The sequence below is a fragment of the Canis aureus genome, chromosome 8 (genome assembly GCF_053574225.1).
Source record: "Canis aureus isolate CA01 chromosome 8, VMU_Caureus_v.1.0, whole genome shotgun sequence".
Classification (NCBI taxonomy): domain Eukaryota; kingdom Metazoa; phylum Chordata; class Mammalia; order Carnivora; family Canidae; genus Canis; species Canis aureus.
Window position 1 is genome coordinate 41,130,901 of NC_135618.1, and position 19,680 is coordinate 41,150,580.

Sequence of the window (19,680 nt, forward strand, 5' to 3'; positions counted from 1 at the left end):
GTGTATGACCTTCTTCCCGCTCCTTTGCGAGCATTATCCCCCACCGCCCCTCCATTTTCAGAGTCCTTTCTATTGTTCTCAGCCCTGCACCCCCAACAGACTGAAGCCCTGATCTGTGGCTACCTCTGTTCTCGTTTCTGAGATTCTGCTTCTCAGCCTCCACCCTGCTCCACCCCACCTGCCCCATGGGAAGAGCAGTCCACCTGTGACATGGGCTCAGTAGCTTGGCAAGGTCCTTGGCATCTGAGATGAAAGGCCTGAGTGAAGTAAGAAGTACAGTGTCACATTCAGGGAAGGCCCGCTCCCCACGGTGCAGAGGCCCCACCGATGATGCAGGGGGGCCACTCAGGCTCATATGCTGAATCTGTTGTTTTTGGAACTGCAAAGCCTGTGGATAGGATCCCGAAGGACAGGATCCATGTCAGGGTCAAATGCAGCTTTTCTCCTAAAGTGGCACATGATTAGGCAAATAGAAAAAAAGAAAAATTTTAAGTTGAGAAGTATCACACAGCTTTGCTCCTAGAAGCCTTTAATGTGCTGACATGCCCTGTCACATTCAGTTGGAATTACCACCTGCTGCGTGAGTGGAGGGTGGGCAAGGGTCTCTCTCCACCAAACTCCGCACCGGGGAAGGCAGGTTCTGCTCGGCCTCAGCCACAGGCAGCCAAAAGCAGGGCCACGGACCCCACTTGATGCGGCCATGGGAGCACCAGCGCCCACCCCCAACAATGAGGGGCCAGGTCCAAGACAGCTCCCACCAAGACAGCTCCCACCTGGCTGGGCCTACCTGCAGGGAAGGTGGCCAGGCTGTCCCCCAGGTTCCCGGTCTTGCCCATCTGTGAAAGCCCCTCACCCTCTGCTCTAGGGCATGTGCAGCACGGCTGGGGCTCAGGCGCTTGGCAAAGGCAGACTAAATGGGACCCACCACCCCCCATGCAGCCTGTCCAGAGCAATGGCCAGTTTTTTCCCTTTAAACCCATTTTCCCCATCTTTACTCCTTTTAATGCCAGGAAGTTCATTTAGGATAAAAACAGTGACAGAAAATAAACTTTTTGTTCCAAGTTCAAGTGGGTAAATGACCGTTAAAGGCAAGCCAAGATGGGGATCCCTGGGTGGCGCAGCGGTTTAGCGCCTGCCTTTGGCCCAGGGCGCGATCCTGGAGACCCAGGATCGAATCCCACGTCAGGCTTCCGGTGCATGGAGCCTGCTTCTCCCTCTGCCTGTGTCTCTGCCTCTCTCTCTCTCTCACTGTGTGCCTATCATAAATAAAAAAAAAAAAAAAAAAAAAAGGGCAAGCCAAGATGATGTGGGAGGCGTTCTGATCCGAGTTCAAAGCCAGTTCTGTCGCATGGACAAGGTGCTAGAAGCATTCAGGACCTTAGTCTCCCATTTATTTATTTATTTATTTTTTTTTTTTAATTTTATTTATTTATGATAGTCACATAGAGAGAGAGAGAGAGAGAGAAGCAGAGACATAGGCAGAGGGAGAAGCAGGCTCCATGCACCGGGAGCCTGACGTGGGATTCGATCCGGGGTTTCCAGGATCGCGCCCTGGGCCAAAGGCAGGCGCCAAACCACTGCGCCACCCAGGGATCCCCTTAGTCTCCCATTTATAGTAAGAGTCACAAAAGCCCTGTCCTAGGACTGGCTGAGAGAATATTCTGGAAGAGGCACTAATGGGCCCAGGTCCCAGGCCAGGAAGCGGGCAGCCAGCCACCTCCAGCACCAACCTGGACGTAACAGGCGAACCTGCAGACTCCCGGCTGCGTAGGGAAGGTGAGTGGTCAGCAACACCAGGTGTGCTCAAGGGCTCTGGAAGCTGGCCTAGGAGGTATGAACCATGCTTCAACTGAGTGGCCCCCTTCCCCAGAGAACACACAGGGCAGGAGGACTGACTTAGTTTATTAAGGGAACCGAGAACAGATCACGTATCCTGGAACCTGGGTTATGCAGGAAGGTAGAAAATATCTACAGTAATTGGGTGACAAACAGAACGGAGCACAGCACAAGGTCCCAGGCCAGCCCACCATGGGAAACTGCCACACTCCCTGCACGGAATACTAAAACCGAGTGGTTTTAGCAGCTGCCCCAAGACTCCAGTAATGATGAAATGGAACAAGGATTCTACACGGCTCCCCTCAGCTTCCCCGGAGAGAGTGGATGTGAACAGGTCAGAGGCCTGTCCGCAACAAAGTGGGGCAGCCAATGCTGCCTCTGTCCTGGCCACTTGAGGCTGGAACAAAGGCAAGCCTGGCCTCCTGCCCGGGGCAGATGGCAAGGCCAGTCGAATCCACAGGCTGCCTCATGGGCTGGGGGAGGTTGGAAGATGTGGTATCAGGGAAGCATTCCCACACCAGGCATCCACCCTTCAGAAGAGCGGTGGATCCACGATGACCCCGCTCACCCCACTGCCCCCACAGGGGTACGGAAACAGCCCCTGCAGCCTATAACTGAAAGTGTGGCAAGGCTGGAGGGGAAGGTGGGAGGCCAGGGAAGCCTGGGGTGTGGAGCTGCAGATAGAAGCGGAGCCCTGGAGGCTTCTGTGAAATGGGCGGACAAGTGTCCCCAGCTTCATGTCCACCCACAATCTCAGAATAGGCCCTTGTTTGGAAATAGGCTCTTTGCAGCTGTAATTAAGATGAGGTCATTCTGGACTGGGGGCCCTAAACTGAACGACGGTGCCCTTATAAGCGATGAGGACACCAGAGCAGAGGCAGAGATGGGGGTGATGCGGCCACAAACCAGGAACACGGGCAACACCCGAAGCCAGGAGGGAGGCATGGGATGGTCTCTCCTATCAGGGCCTCCAGAGGGAAGCAGCCCGGCCCACATCTTGAGTTCGGACTCTGGCCTCCTGAACTGAGAATCATCCCTGTGGTGAGCCACCCAGGCTGCGCGACCCAGGGCCACCTGCTCCACGTCTAGCCGCCACTGCCAAACCCAGTGCCCAGATTCTTCCCTCAGCGTGGGCACCTGAAACGTCCCACAGCTGCGGGCTGGACCCACACCAGGGGCTAGTGGGGTAGGTGTGAAATGCCTTCAGATTAGGGTTTTAGTTCCAAGACGGTAACTCCAGCAGCTTCATGAACTCTGACCTCGATATTCCAAAAGGGACCTCGGAAGCGGACAGCTCGACGAGTGGCGGCTGGACCTTGGCCCAGGGGCCTCCTGGAGCCGCGCCGTGGGGGGGCTCTGCTGGCCCGGCTGGTGCTCCCCACTGTGCGTCCTCTGGTGTTTGTGGAGGTCGGTGCCCCGGCGGAAGCCCCTGCCGCAGGCTGAGCACACGAAGGGCTTCTCACCCGCGTGTGTCCTCCGGTGCGCGCTGAAGTGGGAGCTGTTGCTGAAGCGCTTCCCACACTCGGCGCACGCGTACGGCCGCTCCCCGGTGTGCGTCCTGCGGTGGATGACCAGGCTGGAGCTCTGGCTGAAGCGCTTCCCACACTCAGCGCATGCGTAGGGCTTCTCGCCCGTGTGGACTCTCTGGTGCGTGCTGAAGTTGGAGCGGTCACTGAAGCCCTTCCCGCACACCTGACACTTGTAAGGCCGCTCCCCGGTGTGTGTGCGCTGGTGCTTCGTTAAGTGGGACGTTTTACTAAAGCCTTTGCCACACTCGGGGCACGTGTAGGGCTTTTCAACTCTTCGGGGTCCTCCTCTCTCCAGAGGCTGCTCGGGCCTGGTCATGCCCCTGACTGGCTCTCGGTCCCGCTCCCTGCTCATTGACACATGCTTCCTGGAGTCCTCTCCATCCTCCGGAAGCAGCCCAAGCCCTGAGACAGAGAAAGCACAGTGCCTGAGGCCTTCACGGGGAGAGGGACACTTCTAATGAGAGAAGGCACAGGCCGTGCGGCCGCCCCATTGTAAAACCTGAGAGCAAGCCTCAGAGCACTCAGCAGGGGAGCATCAGTCAGCCCTGAATGGAGATGAACGTGGACCATGGCCAGCAGCTTGTGAAGCCCTCACACCAGCAAGGTGGGTGCTGTGACTGCCCCATTACAAGAGGGGGAAACTGAGGCACGAGGACATTAAGGAGCTCACCCAGAGTCACTTGGCTAGTAAGTCACAGGCGGGCTCTGGAGTGTGGACTCATAAGCTCTAGGCCAGAGTTGCTCACTTGGGGGCAATGGTGGCTGTCAGAGGGCACGTGGCAATGTCTGAAGACATTTTAGTTATCACACGTGGGGAGAGGTGTTGCAACTGGCATCTAGAGGGTAATGCTGGTGAACATCCTAAGGCTCACAAGGTGGCATCATCACAGAATCACACGAGCTCCAATGTCAACAGTGTTTTGGCGTTCAACCAAACAATGGCACCACCACCAGGTAAGGGACCTCTGAGGAGGTTACCCATAGATCTGCTTAACATCTACAATCAGCTGACTGTAAATGAAGCAGATCGCCTTCCATGCTGTGGGTGGGCCTCGTCTAATCAGTTGAAAGCCTTAATAGCAGAACTGAGATTTCCCAGAGAGGGACAGAGGAAGACAAAGAATCCTAACCAGGCTTCATGCCTGGCACAGAGCCCAATACAGAGCTTGATCTCCCAACCCCGAGATCATGACATGAGTTGAAATCAAGAGTTGGAGGCTTAAGTGACTGAGCCACCTGGAAGCCACCCCCAGAGAAGAATTCTGCCCCAAGACTGCAACACAGAAATCCTGCCGGTCTCCAGGCAGCTGGCTTGCCCTGCAGAGAGCATACTCAGGACTGCAACAGCAACTCTCACTCGAATTTCTTCTAGCCTGTGGGCCTGTTCTACAGCTTTTAGGCTTCCCAGCCTCCACAATCCTGTGAGCCAATTCCTTAAAATAAATTATCTTAACTTACACGATTATTGGTTCTGTTTCTCTGAAGAAACTCAACTGATACAGAGAAACATCTTGGGCGCCTGGGGGTGCTCAGTGGGTTAAGTGTCTGTCTTCGGTTTGGGTCATGGTCTCAGGGCCTGGGATCCAGCCCCACACTGGGCTCCCGGCTCAGCAGAGTCTGCATCTCCCTCTTCCCCTGCTCGTGCCCTTTCTCTAATAAATAAAATCTTAAAAAAAACAACAAAAAAAGGCCTCTCAATTCCTTCAGAACCCGTTTCAGGGGCTGAATGGGTATCTGGAGTGTGAAGATGAGCTGAGCAGAGGAGCAGAAAATAGTGCTGGGTGGGGGGAACTGGGGGTGGGCGGAAGGAGAGGCTGTGGATGGCCAAGGCCTTGCCGGAGCAGCTCTAACCATGGGGCCCTGGGCAGCACAGAGGCTACAGTGAAACTGGGCCAACCGTGTGGTCCACTCCCACCTGCCTGGGAGGAGGTGAGCGGTCATACCCTCCCCACTGTGGCTGGGCCAGTGGCAGGTCACCAGCAACCCTGGCTTTACAGGCTACACTCAGCTGGCTGCTGAGCAGACTCTCCAGGCAGTGCCCCTGGCCCCCCCGAACCAACATGGGCACAGGCTGAGTTCCTATTTCAAGATGCTCCCCGTGACCACTGGGCCACTGCAGTCTGAGCGCTATGGAACTGGCTTTGTCAGTTGTGGGGAGACATGGAAGATATTGGGCCTTGGGTCCCTGAGGCCCACACCCCGCTGCTGGGAAATGTTGAGCCAGCCACAGCCAACCTTAGGAAGGAGCCACCCCCTCCCCCACCGCAAGACTGGTCCACGTCAGACATGCCATGGATGAGCAGGGGCCAGTGGCTTCCCGCACATTACCCCTCTTCTCCGGCAGCACGTCCCAGCTGCAGTCCCGCGGAGTCGGGTCCGGGCGTTGCCACTCCTCCTGGGACAGGTACGCTCCCATGTCCTCCAAGGTCACTGGCGCCTGCTGGAATGGCACCCACTCAGCCCCACGCCGCTGCCCCTTCACGTGGGCCAGCCTGGTGTGCTCGCCACCCCTCCCACCTGTATCACAATGGCAGGTCCTGCCTGCCACCCCCAACTCCTTCCTTCCATATGCTGTCCTCCATCCCTCCTCCTCAAGCTCTGCTCACAGAATGGCTCAGTCTTGCTTACTGGGAGGGAGGACACTGTCACTGCTGGGCCAGAAGGCAGTGTGGACAGATTCACTGTATGGAGCAGCTGGTTCCGCTGTGCGCTCAGCCACCAGGGCCCACGCTCCTCAGGGGCACGAGTCAGGCATGCCCTGCCTCAGCTCAAATCAGCCCTGGGACCCAAGTGGGGTGTCTTGGAAACTTTGGGATGCCTCTAGGTCAGTGGTTCCCAAATCTAGCACCAGACCGACCTGAAGAGTATATTATTATTATTATTTTTTAATCTTTTATTTATTTTTTTTTTAATTTTTATTTATTTATGATAGTTACAGAGAGAGAGAGAGGCAGAGACACAGGCAGAGAGAGAAGCAGGCTCCATGCACCGGGAGCCCGATGTGGGATTCGATCCCGGGTCTCCAGGATCGCGCCCTGGGCCAAAGGCAGGCGCCAAACCGCTGCGCCACCCAGGGATCCCTGAAGAGTATATTAAAACCCAAGCAAACAATGTCTAGAAGAAGCAAATCCACAGAGACAGAAAGGTTGCCAGAGACTGGGGAAGAGGGTTGGGGGGGGGCTGCCAATGGGTATGGGGTGTCCTGGGAAGGATAACATTTTGAGGACTATGACAATGGTTATAGAACTATAAATACACTAAATGCTATGCACTCTAAATGGCTGAACCGCCTGGTATGTGAATTAAAGCTCCATAAAGCTGTTATTTTTTTAAAGATGTTCGTTTTAGAAAGAGTGAGTGAGAGTGAACACGAGCAGGTGGAGGAGCAGAGGGGGAGAGAGAATCTCAGGCTCCCTGCAGAACGCACAGCCTAACATGGGGCTCGATCTCACGACCCTGAGATCATGCCCTGAGCTGAAATCAAGACTGAGCCCCCCAGGTGCCCCGCAATAAAGCTGTTATTTAAACAAACAAGCAGAGGAGAGTCTGATTCCAGCCCAGGGCTGGGAGAAGAATCTATATTTTTACCTAAAGTCCCAAGAGTCTAGTGCCCAGCTGGGTTTGAAGCAACTGCCCCAGCTCACCCTTAAGCCCTCCAATCCTCCGGGACACACCTCATACCCAGATGGCATCCGAGAGAAGACTTTCGGAGGAGAAAGTCAGGGTAAAGGGGCCATTCCAGAGGGAGCCACTATATGAAAGCTGGACCCAGCAAGGGACACACACACGCTGCAGACTGGGAACGCCCACTCACCCGGGACCAGGATGGAACAAAGGACGTGGCCGATGCTGTTGCCATCTCCTGATGCTGGGAGGCCGCTGGGCCTGGGGAGAGCAGAGAGTTGCCAGAGAAGGCCGCACGGCCCACCTGTGCACACAGCAGCAAAGGCCCAGAGGCGCAACTACTCCTCACCTCCGCTCAGCTTCCGGGCAGGAACCTGTCCTTCCCACATGTAGAGGTCCAGCCTCCTAGGACACCCTCCTCCCTCCAGCTCGTTTCTTTCACCTAGAGGGATAGCTACTCACCCCTCTTTGGCCAGAGCTGGGGGCCCCTCTTTGGTCTGTGGCCCCGCTGGGCTGGGGGCTGCTGGCTGGAGCATCCAGACCCTTCCTCCAGAGACAGGTCCCCTGGCCTGGCCTCCTCTTGGTGTTTCAAGCACTGTTCTCCTGTCCCGTGGGGCCGTACATCATCAGGGAGCACTTCCAGGCCCTGCATGCAGAGAGGAATCTGCCCACCAGCTCCCGGAAGGTTGGGAGAAAACCCACAGTGTTCCCAAACACTCTCGTCTCAAGCACCCCTGGCCATCCTCCTGTTCCCTGGCTCCGCCCAGCTGTACCTCACTCCCCACCAGTGCTTCCTCCCCCTGCTGCCCCCACGGCCCTCCACATGCCAGAGTCCTCGCTCCAGACATGGCAGGGGAAGGAATGTGAGCTGGGAAGAGCTCAGGCTCCCAAGCGAGACAAAGTGAGACTTGCTCTGTCCCTGAGTGAGTCTCCATGGTCTCTTTCCATCACACTACATTGGTGCCATTGTCACATTCACCCTTCCCTCCTTGGTGCTCCCAACAAACTCTGGGCCAGCACCACCCTGAATCGGGTCTCCTTTCGGAAGTTTGCGCTACTACATGTGCTGTGTGTGTGTGTGTGTTTTATGTGCTCTGTTTTTTGAAGTCACCTACCAGTGCTCTGAAACAATCTATATCCCAATTCCACAGAAGGTGAATAGGATGAACTTGAGCTCTGCAGCAGTACTTGGGACAAGAGACATCCCCAGGGAACTGTGAGACCAGCGTGAGGGACCCCTACGCTAGGCTCGACATTCCACACCTCTGAGAGGAGACAGTCCCCAGAGGTTACGAGGTGCACAGAGACAGAGCGAAGCCATGCTAAGAACACCAACGCCGGGGATTCCCTGGGTGGCTCAGTGGTTTAGCGTCTACCTTCGGCCCAGGGCGGGATCCCGGGGTCCTGGGATCGAGTCCCACGTCGGGCTCCCTGCATGGAGCCTGCTTTTCCCTCTGCCTGTTTGTCTGCCTCTCTCTGTCTCTCATGAATAAATAAATATTAAAAAAAAACAAAAACAAAAACAAGAACACCAAGGCTGGAGAGGCTGAGAAGGGATCCCGAGTTCTTACTGGCCACCATAACAGGGTTTGCTTCCTGCAATCAACTCACATGGTGATCAACTCTGGGAGGGATGTGTCTATCCTGAGGGACAAAAAGAAAAGCAGTGAGTAGCCAGTGGCAAAACCACAGGGAGAAATGTCCCTGTCCCTGTCTGCTAAATATTTAATCAGCAAAAACTAATCTTATCTAAACAAGAGGAATTTATAAGACTTCCCACTCCTTGGAATGCAGCCGGTGTGACTTAGGAACTACATCTGACGTTTTGTTTAGTTGTTGTTTTATTTTAAAGATTTTATTTATTTATTCATGAGAGACATGAAGAGAGAGTCAGAGATACAGGCAGAGGGAGAAGCAGGCTCCATGCAGGGAGCCCAACGTGGGACTTGATCCCAGATCTCCAGGAACAGGCCCTGGGCTGAAGGCGGTGCTAAACTGCTGAGCCACCCAGGCTGCCCTCATTTTGTTTAGTTTTAACTTCAAAAATCACATGCGGCTGGTAGCGACCAGCATGGGTGGCACAGCTCTAGAGAGGCTGGGGACATGTGCGGGTTCTGACCAGGGCGTCCACCGGCCGTAGCTTTTTCTTCCCAGCGCTCCTCCTCATTCTGGCATCTCTTCAACCTCCAGGGCCCTGCCTGGGAAGATCTCCAGCCTTCCCCTACAGGCCCCCATGGAAACCTGTGTCTGAGCTATGCTGGGATGATTTAACGATCTAAATCACACAGCTCAGAGAGGGCTAGCGGGGCTGTGTGTGCTCAATCAACAGGCTTACACCCATTAGCCAAGGCTGAGAAACACTGCAGTTGCCTTTTTCAATTCACAGGGGCAGGCCGTAGCTCCAGAGCCCAAGGAATCTCCAAATGCAGACCTCAGGAACAGGGCCCTGAGGTCTTGGGGCCCCATTTCCTCACCTCAGGGCCAAATTGCCCCCCACCTCACCCGCTGCCTCTGTTTCCTGGGCTCCCGCTGCAGCCCTTCCACGAGGACCACGGCCTCCTCACCACTCTCCGGCTGCTGCTCCCGCACCCGGGCCTGGATCTCCCCGGGCAGCACCATCAAGAACTGCTCCAGCACCAGCAGCTCCAGGATCTGCTCCTTGGTGCGAAGCTCTGGCCGCAGCCAGCGGCAGCAGAGCTCCCACAGGCGGCTCAGGGCCTCCCGAGGCCCGGCCACCTCCTGGTAACAAAAGAGCCGGAAGAGCTGGCGGAAGGTCTCAGGGCTGGGGTCTTCCGACTCCTGGGAGGGCTCCTCTTCCCAGCAGAAATCCTCCTCCACCTTCACGATCAGGATGTCGTCTTGCTCCAGGGGCGGTGGAGGATGGAGACCGGGTGTGGCCGCCATTGTCCGGGGCAGGCCTTGCTTTCTTGTGCCTCAAGGGTCAAACTTGCGACACTGGAAAAGATGTGTTCAGGACTCTGCGGAGAAACAATAAGCTGATCTGAGTGCAGTGTGACGCCCGATAAGCATCTACCCACAAGGCCCTGTCCTCGCCCCAGAGCCAACTCACCCTCATTGACAAAAAGAAAAGAGCTGAGCTAATTCAAAGCGTCCTGGCTGCTCACCCGCGGCTGATTCCCGGGCAAGTTGCTCAAAGTCCCGGGGCCTCGGTTCCTCATTCAAGGAGCAGAGAAAATGCTATCCCCACACACAGGCTGCTGAGGGCGCTAAACGGGGGTATCTGGAGGGGGTTTTGCTCATTGCCTGGAACGGGAGGGGCCCGAGCTCGATGAACGCGGTTTTCAGGATCACGCTTGGCCCCTCTGGAGATGGGAGCCCCCCCTCTGCCCAGGGGGACGCGGACTGGATCGGCAAGCCCGCAAGGCCCGCCGGGCACCCCCGGGATGCTCAACTCCAGGGTCCAGGCTCCAGGGTCGGGGGTCCGGGGAGGGCCGGGACTTGAGGCCGGGCTGCGTCTCCCGGCTCCGTGCCCCGCTGGAGGGTGAGCGGCGGTCCAGGCCGGCGCGGGATGGAAGCTCGGGCCGGGACCCCGCGCCCCGCGCCCGCACTCACCGGCAGCGCGGCAGGCCAGGCGGAGACCAGGACCCCGGGCGCGGGGGCGCAGCGGAGAGGCGGCCCACGGAGCGGAACGGGGAGCCGCACAACGCACCACAGAGATGGGTCCTCGCGAGCCACGGGCTCTACTCGCTGTGGGCGGGCCCACCGGGGCACTGTGGGAAATGTAGTCCTCGCGCCATTGGCGGAGCTGGCTGTCGAGCGTGGGACTGAGTCTGGATAGGCGGGCCCACGCGATGCATTGTGGGCAAAGTAGTCCTTGAACCGCGTGGTCGGGCCCACGGGGGGCATTGTGGGTAAAGTAGTCCTTGCACCTGCAGGGAGCACGCTAGGGGTCCCGAGGCTCCGCAGGTGCTGGGCGGTTCTCCCCGCCTCTTTTCCGTCTGGCCTGGGAAAAGTACACGGTGGGAGGGGGCTTGTGAATTTACGTTTCTATTTGCATGGTACTTTGTATGGACCAGGCTCTGTTTTAAGTACTTTGCGATAATTAACGGTTCATCTTTCAAACAACCGTAGGAGGGGATCCCTGGGTGGCTCAGCGGTTTGGCACCTGCCTTCGGTCCAGGCATGATCCTAGAGTCCCGGGATCGAGTCCCACATCGGGCTCCCTGCATGGAGCCTGCTTCTGTCTCTGCCTCTCTCTATGTGTCTATCATGAATAAATAAAATAAAATAAAATAAAATAAATAAATAAATAAATAAATAAATAAAACAACCGTAGGAGGTAGGTACTGTTAGTGACATTTTATAGATGAAGAAAAGAGGCACACATTCGGTCAAGATTACACATAGACAGTAAGTGAAGAGCTGGGATGAGGTTGGAACCCAGGCATCCATCTGGTCCACCTCCTTAATTGTAGAGACTAGGAAATGAAGACCCAGAAAGTTACTTGCTTAGGTCATCTTGGGTGCCAATTTTTTTTTTTTTTTTGGTACCAATTGGTTATTTCTTTTATTTGTTAATCTAATCAAAAATATTTATTGAGCTCTGCTTTGTACCAAGCAGGCACTGTGAACAGGCGGTGACCTAGACAGATGGTCCCTGGTGTTCCAGCCTGGGGGACACTAAGCCCCTGGCCCTCTAAGCAGGTAAGGGGTCATGGTAAGGGTTAATTACCTGCCGAGCACATCCTGAGTGCTCCATTAACATCATCACTGATGTTAACATCATCACCAGGCGATTCCTGAGTCCTTCAGCTCTGGCATCCCCAGACCCTACCCTGTCTTCCCACTAGCTTTTCTTCCCATCCTACTCTCCATTCTCTTTCATGTTTCATTTCCCCCGCTACGTCCAACATCAGTGTTCATTGTGAACACATGGAGCAGAACAAGACACTGGGCTGCCTATGACTAATTTCTGGACACTGCCCCTCCCTGGGTGGGAGGCATCTGTAAGGGCAGATTTCGGGAGTGTCCCAGGTTACCACAGCCTTGTGGTGGAGCCTGAAGACAGGCAGGACCACCTATGCCTCAGTTTCTCCTTCAGCAGGGGGTTGCTAGACAGGAAGACGGGGATGGTAGAATGAACTAACACTGAAGTGTAGATCTCTCCAGAGAACTGGTGCTTAAGTCCAAAACAAGAGGCCAGACACTCAGTTTGCTTTGGGAGGAGAATGTCCCCAGGGGGCACTTGGAACCAGTCACAGGCAGCATGTAGCAGGGGAGCAAGAAGATAGGACAAATAAAGTGAGAGAGGGAAAAAGTAAAGTTGAAGAGGCTTGTGGGGAATCTGAGGGAAAACCAGCCGGTTCTGTAGAATGGGACAATCATGCTTGCAGAATGTGCTGGGTTGTGTCTAGGGGAGCGGAAGAGGTGTGTGTGTGTGGGGTGGGGGGGCAGTGGCATTTTCAAAGCCATGCCACACCTTCCCCTTTCTGACTGCCTCCTGGTTAGCTGTGAGGACCGGGCATCTTTCCTTAGAACCATATCTACAGAAGCTAGCGAGTCTGTAGTGACCAAGGTCTGGCTAACATAGCTGTGGCCCTCTCCTCTCTGGGCAATTTTCAGTGACTACAACCAACAGATTTAAGTTAGGATGAATTTCTGTTTTGCTCAGGATTTTGTGTTTGTTTAGGGTTTCAGTCTTTTTTAAAAAAAGATTTTATTTATTTGAGAGTGAGAGATAGAAAGCATGAGCAGGAAGAGAGGCAGAGAGGGAGGGAGAAGCAGGCTCCTCACTGAGCAGGGAGCCTGATGTGGGGCTGGATCCAAGGCCCCCAGGATTGTGACCTGAGCCAAAGGTGGATGCTTAACTGATTGAGCCACTCAGGTGCCCCTATGATTTTGGTTATAATTCTATTTTGGGGGGTACACAAACATGTAGTCCCTAACAAATGTAAATCAGGATCAATTTGGGCCTCCACATACACCCAAACCAATACAAATCCTGGTTCTGCCACTTATCAACTAGGTATGCCTTACCTTCCTCACCTGTAAAATGGGGATTGCCATAGTTCCAACTTCAGAGTTGAGGGACAGGATTAGATGAGATTATGGGGGGGGGGGGTTTGTTTTTGTTTTTTTAGATTTTATTCATTTATTCATGAGAGGCACACACAGAGAGAGAGGCAGAGAGGCAGAGGGAGAAGCAGGCTCCATGCAGGGAGCCCGATGCGGGACTTGATCCCGGATCACACTCCAGGATCACACTCTGAGCCGAAGGCAGATGCTCAACCGCTGAGCCACGCAGGCGTCCCGAGATTATGTTTGTAAAGCACCTGTGACAATGTCCAATGCATAACAAATGCTCCTTAAGCATCAACTCTAGCTTCATGACTTGCAGCCACCCTGTGATGCAGTACATGGGTCTCAGTGTGTGGGGCTTGGATGCCTGATGCCGCAGAGTTCCTGTATGAGATCCATGGGTCCACCAGGGCCCCGAGCATTGTTCACAGTCTGAATGAAAAGTATTTATAGTCATACACGCATACCACTATTTATATTTATACATATAACTGTAACTTGGTTTCACGGTGTTTATGGAGTCTACAAAACAGTTTGAGTTAAATGGCAGCCTCATACAGAAGCTTGCAGCCTCATATAGAAGCTTGCAGCACACATGTACCCTTCTCTGAAGACAGGGGAAGATGACTTCAGATGGTGACACAGTTCTATCACCACATACAAGGCGTTGATTCAGCTCACATTTGGTCTTATTATTTGTGATAGGGGAAAAGGTGTACAATCAAGCCCTCCAAAAATTGTCATCTTTGGTACCAATTTCTCAATGTCCAAATGACTGAGAAATACAAGCTCAATATACAGGATGCCTGGGTGGCTCAGTGGTTGGGCATCTGCCTTTGGCTCAGGGCATGATCCCGGATTCCTGGGATCAAGTCCCACGTCAGGCTCCTTGCATAGAGCCTGCTTCTCCTTCCTCTGTCTGTGTCTCTGCCTCTCTTTCTGTGTCTTTCATGAATAAATAAAATCTTAAAAAGAAAATAAAATAAAGGGCAGCCCGGGTGGCTCATCGGTTTGGCGCCACCTTCAGCCCAGGGCCTGATCCTGGAGACCTGGGATCAAGTCCCACATCGGGCTCCCTAAGTGGAGCCTGCTTCTCCCTCTGCCTGTGTCTCTGCCTCTCTCTCTCTCCTCTCTGTGTATTCTCATGAATAAATAGATAAAATCTTTTAAAAATAAAATAAAGAAAAAAATAAAAGCTCAATATACAAATCAAATAGTTTAGGTAATTTGACTAAATTATCTATGAGAATCATCAGAGCTACCATGCCCCAAAACTGATATATAATGGGTATTTTATTAAAATTTTTTTGTTTTTTTGTTTTTTTGAGAGAGAGAGAGAGAGAGAGAGAGAGAGAGGGAGACAATCCTGAAGCAGACTGCCTGATGAGCACAGAGCCCAAGCCTGTGGCCTAAGGCTTGATCCCAGGACCCTGAGATCATGATCTGAGCCAAAAACCAAGAGCCACCCTGGTACCCCTATGCTTTTTCTAAGACTTCCATGAGCTGATAATAAAAGCTAATGTTTTTTAAGCACTTCCTAAGTCCATGGGATTTTTCTTTTTCTTTTTTTTGCTGTGCTACCTACATCTTCACAATGACTCTCCCATATAGATATCATTATGACCCAAGTTTTCGTTAAGTAAACTGAGGCTCAGAAATGTACACAGCCCTCCCCGAGGCCACACAGCTAGGAAAGTGGAAAAGCCAAGTCAAACGCAGGCAGGTCCATTGCAGAGCCTGCTGCCCCAACCACTCTCCTGAACACCAGCCAGGTAATCAGAGCCTTGCCTTAGAACAAACATCTCAAATATTTCTAGAATGACTCTGGTCCTGCCTCAAGGTGGCCACTTGGGGCCATAATACCATCTCTGACTTTCTAAACACAGTGGGCAGATCTGCTTGGTTCATAGTTGTTGCTCAGTAAATATTTGCTGAATGACTGAATAAAGGGGTGGGAGCAATCTGTCCTTCAGACACTGACCTCTGCTGCCCAGCCCTATACAAACTTGATTCATAAACATAATGGTGGTATAAATGGAGATGGACAGTACCTATGTCCCAAAGGATTCTTACTAGGATTAAATGATCTAGTATATTAAAACACTTCACTCTAGGGTGAAACCTAAGAACAGTTAGTAAACATTAGTGTTGTTACAATTTTCACTAACACAAAGAATAATGGACAAAGAGTGCTTGCTGTGAATGCTGGGAAATCTCTCCTTGGAGTTGGCCTGTGTTTTGGTTCCATTATTAAATTTGAGACAGAGGAGATGAACCGGGAGGCAGGAGACAGCCATTGTTTACACCCTCAACCACCCAGCATTTGAAACTTTGTCTTATCTCTACAGCCAGCAGGCCTTTAAATGAAAGGCAAAGTAGGGATCCCTGGGTGGCGCAGTGGTTTGGCGCCTGCCTTTGGCCCAGGGCGTGATCCTGGAGACCCGGGATCGAATCCCACGTCGGGCTCCCGGTGCATGGAGCCTGCTTCTCTCTCTGCCTGTGTCTCTGCCTCTCTGTGACTATCACAAATAAATAAAAATTAAAAAAAAAAAAAAAAAAAAAAGAAAGGCAAAGTAAGAACAGCCTTGCAAAAAAGCATGACCATCCCTCCGAGAAGAGCTGCCTCCAGGATAAAGGAGGCTGGAGTGTGGGGGATGTAAGGGAATTCAAGGACCACCAGGCATGCTTGGAAATCCTTACTCCTAGGGATGACAGCTGCTAAACTCTCCTGCTTGTCGTCTGCCCAGGCATCACTCAGAATGGGGTGAAGATTCACACACTCCTTTTGGGAAACAGTGTCTTCGTCTGCTCAGGCTGCTGTAACAGCACACCACAGACTGGGAGCCTTAGACCACCCGTATTTCTTATAGTTCTGAAGGCTGGAAGTCCACGATCAAGGCATTAGTGGATTCAGTTCCTCATGGGAGCTCTCTTCCAGCCTGCAGACTGCTACCTTCTCACAGTGTCCTCACAAGGTAGAGAGTGATCCCTCTTAATAAGGTTTCTCTTTTGGGATCCCTGGGTGGCGCAGCGGTTTGGCGCCTGCCTTTGGCCCGGGGCACGATCCTGGAGACCCGGGATCGAATCCCACATCGGGCTTCCTGCATGGAGCCTGCTTCTCCCTCTGCCTGTGTCTCTGCCTCTCTCTCTCTCTGTGTGACTATCATGAATAAATAAACAAAATCTTAAAAAAAAATAAATAAATAAAAAATAAAAAAAAACTGTTAAAAAAAAAAAAATAAGGTTTCTCTTTTGAGTAAGGCCGCAATCCTATCAGGTCAGGGTGCCATTCGTATCATTTCATTTAACCTTAATTACCACCTACCGACCCTCTCTCCAAATATAGTCACATTGGGGTTAGGGCTTCAACCTATATTTTGGGGAGATACAATTCAGTCCAGAGAACACAGCCAGACCCCTAAACACTGCCAGTCCTTGGAATGACACATGATTCTCCTTGGTCCTTAGACTATCACCCGCTGCAGACTAGAGCCAGGGAGGGAGGCAAGACTGGCCTTTCAACAGTTTGCATACCTAACATTCTGGAATATTCATGCTATCCACAAAGACACTTGTTCTCTCCTATTTTTATTAAAATAAGTGTCCCTCATCTTTTGTACTGTCATGTAGGAAAGTGACGCGAGTATGGAGATTTTCTCCCTACTACAAGAAACAGCAATGCTGGCACAACGGCAGTTGCTGATGGAAGCTGGGGTCAGGGACATGGGGAGTAGAGGGGAACGTGAGCCCCATGCTGCCAACCAGATGTCTGACTGAAGACATCTGATAGCTGGATGTTCAAATGAAAACTCCTTTAATTTTTTTTTTTTTTTAAACTCCTTTAATTTTGAATGTAAACTCAAGTTGGTTTTAAATCCTGTGTGAGGGATCCCTGGGTGGCGCAGCGGTTTGGCGCCTGCCTTTGGCCCAGGGCGCGATCCTGGAGACCCGGGATCGAATCCCACATCAGGCTCCCGGTGCATGGAGCCTGCTTCTCCCTCTGCCTGTGTCTCTGCCTCTCTCTCTCTCTCTCTCTATCATAAATAAATAAAAAAAAAAAAAAAAAAAAAAGGATTTAAAAAATAAATAAATAAAAAATAAATAAATAAATCCTGTGTGAGAGGGACGCTTAGCGATTGAGTGTCTGCCTTTGGATCAGGGCATGATCCCCAGGTCCTAGAATCGAGTCCTGTAAAGGCTCCTCTCGGGAGCCTGCTTCTCCCTCTGCCTATGTCTCTGTGTCTTTCATGAATGAATAAATAAAATCTTTAAAAAAAAAATGAGTAAGTAAATCTTGTGAGGTAAAAAAAAATACATTAATACGTTTCTGGGCTATGTCTGGCACCCACAAACAAATAAAATTACACAGGTAGTGAATAATATTATGAAGAAACATGCAGTAGGAGGAGGGGAGAGAGTGATACAGTTCTTTTCGGTGGAGAGTATTTACAAAAAGACCATTAGTTCATAGGTGTCTGGGTGGCTCAGTTGGTTGAGCATCTGACTCTCGATTTTGGTTTGAGTCATGATCTCATGGATTGTGGGATCAAACCCCACATCTGGTTCCACACTCAGCAAGGGGTCTGCTTGAGATTCTTTCCCACTGCCCCTCCCCTCATTCTCTCTAAAAAAGTAGATGAAAAAAAAAAAAAATTCAGTAGTTCACCTGGGCCATAATGGAAGCCAGAATCTCCTTAGCTTCAATGCTCTTCAATGGCTTTCTCCAAAAGGGCAGGAGGCCAAAGCTAAGGGAAGAAAGAGGTAGAATGTCAGCTTCCTTCAAAAATCTATTTAGCCCTACTGAGGACTGAAGCCAACCATGCAGAGAGGCAGCCTGTGTGAGAGAGAGACAGAGTCAGACACAGAGAGTGAGAAAGGTACAGCTGGGGGATGCACTTCTTTCTCAGCCACTGTTCAGGAGAAAGTTCCTCATGCCACTTGCCAAACAATGGCATGGCAGGCTTTATCCAACCAGAGATAGGTGCCAGGAACACTACAAGGGGGTGTGCGTGATGACAGAGAGATACCAGGCCCCACTCCAAATACAAGGAAGAGTGGGGCTTTATATTGCCCCGCTGGGGGAGGATGGAAAATTAGTAAGGGGAAACGGGAGGCACTGTGGCTAAACTAACCTAGTAGGACTCTTGCTGAGGGCAGGCCAGCCTGATCAGATGCTGGGGGATGGACGGTGAGCAACCCCATCAGATATGACAGTGGGAGTTCTGGCTGAACTGACTTAGCTGGATTCTTGCTAAAACTGGGCAAACCAGGGATCCCTGGGTGGCGCAGCAGTTTGGCGCCTGCCTTTGGCCCAGGGCGCGATCCTGGAGACCCGGGATCGAATCCCACATCGGGCTTCCGGTGCATGGAGCCTGCTTCTCCCTCTGCCTCTCTCTCTTTCTCTCTGTGACTATCATAAATAAATAAAAATTAAAAAAAATATTAAAACTGGGCAAACCAGAAGTGAATACAGAAGTCTAAAAGTCAAGGCCTCCTTGAGAAGAGTTCAGAGGAGCCGAAGTAGAGTTTGGTCAAGGAATCTTTGCCACCACCTCCAGGGCAAATGCCACTCTCTGACAGACAAGAGGACGTGGAGCCTGCTTCTCCCTCTGCCTGCGTCTCTGCCTCTCTCTCTCTGTGCCTCTCATGAATAAATAAAATCTTTAAAAATTTAAATTAAATTAAAATTTAAAAAAGGAAGACTGCTTTCCAGAAGCAGGAAGTGCCCTTTGGGGTTCTCATCTTCTAAAGGCAGAAGCTGTTCCAGGGATGCCAAGACTGCCTCCGTCCACCTTCCAGGTCAATGCAGAGCCCCAAGGTTGTCCTGCCTCTTTCTTTTTTCCCTTCCTTCTTTCTTTCTAGACTTTACTCATTAGAGAGCGCGTGCACCAGTAGGGTGAGGGGCAGAGGGAGAGGTGGACTCCCGCTGAGCAGGGCGCGCCATGCCCACTCCCTCCTGGGACTCCAGGGTCATGACCCACCGTGCCACCCGGGCGCCCTCCCACTCCGGCGTCATGACCCCTGTGCCACCCGGGCGCCCTCCCAGGACTCCAGGGTCATGACCCACCGTGCCACCCGGGAGCCCCGCGGGCTTCTTTCTGTCATAATGACATCGGCCACCGATGCCTGAGCACCTGGAAACGTACGTTTGCTCTGTTCTTAATTTAGTAACAATAGGGCCAGCGTGGTGTCTCCAGGTGACCCCCCGAAGCCCCCAGAGTGAAGTACTGAACCCGAGGAGGGTCACGCAGACCGGAAGCGGAAGTCGACGACAGATAGGGGACTGGAACCTGCGTCTTTGACTTCAGAGCCCCCCAAGCCCCAGGCGAAAGGCCCGAATAATACCCCAGGCAGCCTAAAGTCGGCCTCGGAGGCCACACCGGACGCTCTCTCCTCGTCCTCCGGGGCCGAACACCGGCCTGGGGCGCGCCCCGGGAGGCCAGCAAGGGGCCTCAGGTTAGAGTCCCGCCTCTGCCCCGGCGGCCGCGACGCCCACCGCACACAGCCGGCGCCGACTAAACAAGCTCGGCACCCAGCGTCCCTCCACGCAAACGCCCCCCGGGTCCCCCGCCGCTACTCCCGCGGTCCCCATGCGTCTTTCCCCCAAGCCTCGCGCGAAGCTCGTGCCTGCCGGAAGCGGAAGTCGCAGGAG

General features: G+C 52.8%; 1 protein-coding gene across 11 annotated transcripts; it reads right to left on the bottom strand.

The window, feature by feature from the left end:
• Positions 1-1,885: 1,885 nt before the first annotated feature.
• On the bottom strand, positions 1,886-19,598 carry ZNF500 (zinc finger protein 500). Of its 11 annotated transcripts, none has more exons than XM_077906480.1 (8): positions 19,175-19,598; positions 17,695-17,773; positions 9,492-9,967; positions 8,601-8,633; positions 7,452-7,635; positions 7,180-7,250; positions 5,694-5,805; positions 1,886-3,767 (listed from the first exon to the last, which is right to left on the bottom strand). In XM_077906480.1, exons 3-8 carry the CDS (start codon positions 9,891-9,893, stop codon positions 3,082-3,084), a joined length of 1,488 nt encoding a protein of 495 aa, XP_077762606.1. In that variant the 5' UTR covers positions 9,894-9,967; positions 17,695-17,773; positions 19,175-19,598; the 3' UTR covers positions 1,886-3,081. The 11 variants fall into 11 exon arrangements, with proteins under 11 accessions (XP_077762606.1, XP_077762604.1, XP_077762605.1 ...); XM_077906478.1 differs by having other exon boundaries at positions 19,096-19,598; XM_077906479.1 differs by lacking the exon at positions 19,175-19,598 and adding an exon at positions 19,010-19,028.
• Positions 19,599-19,680: the final 82 nt, after the last annotated feature.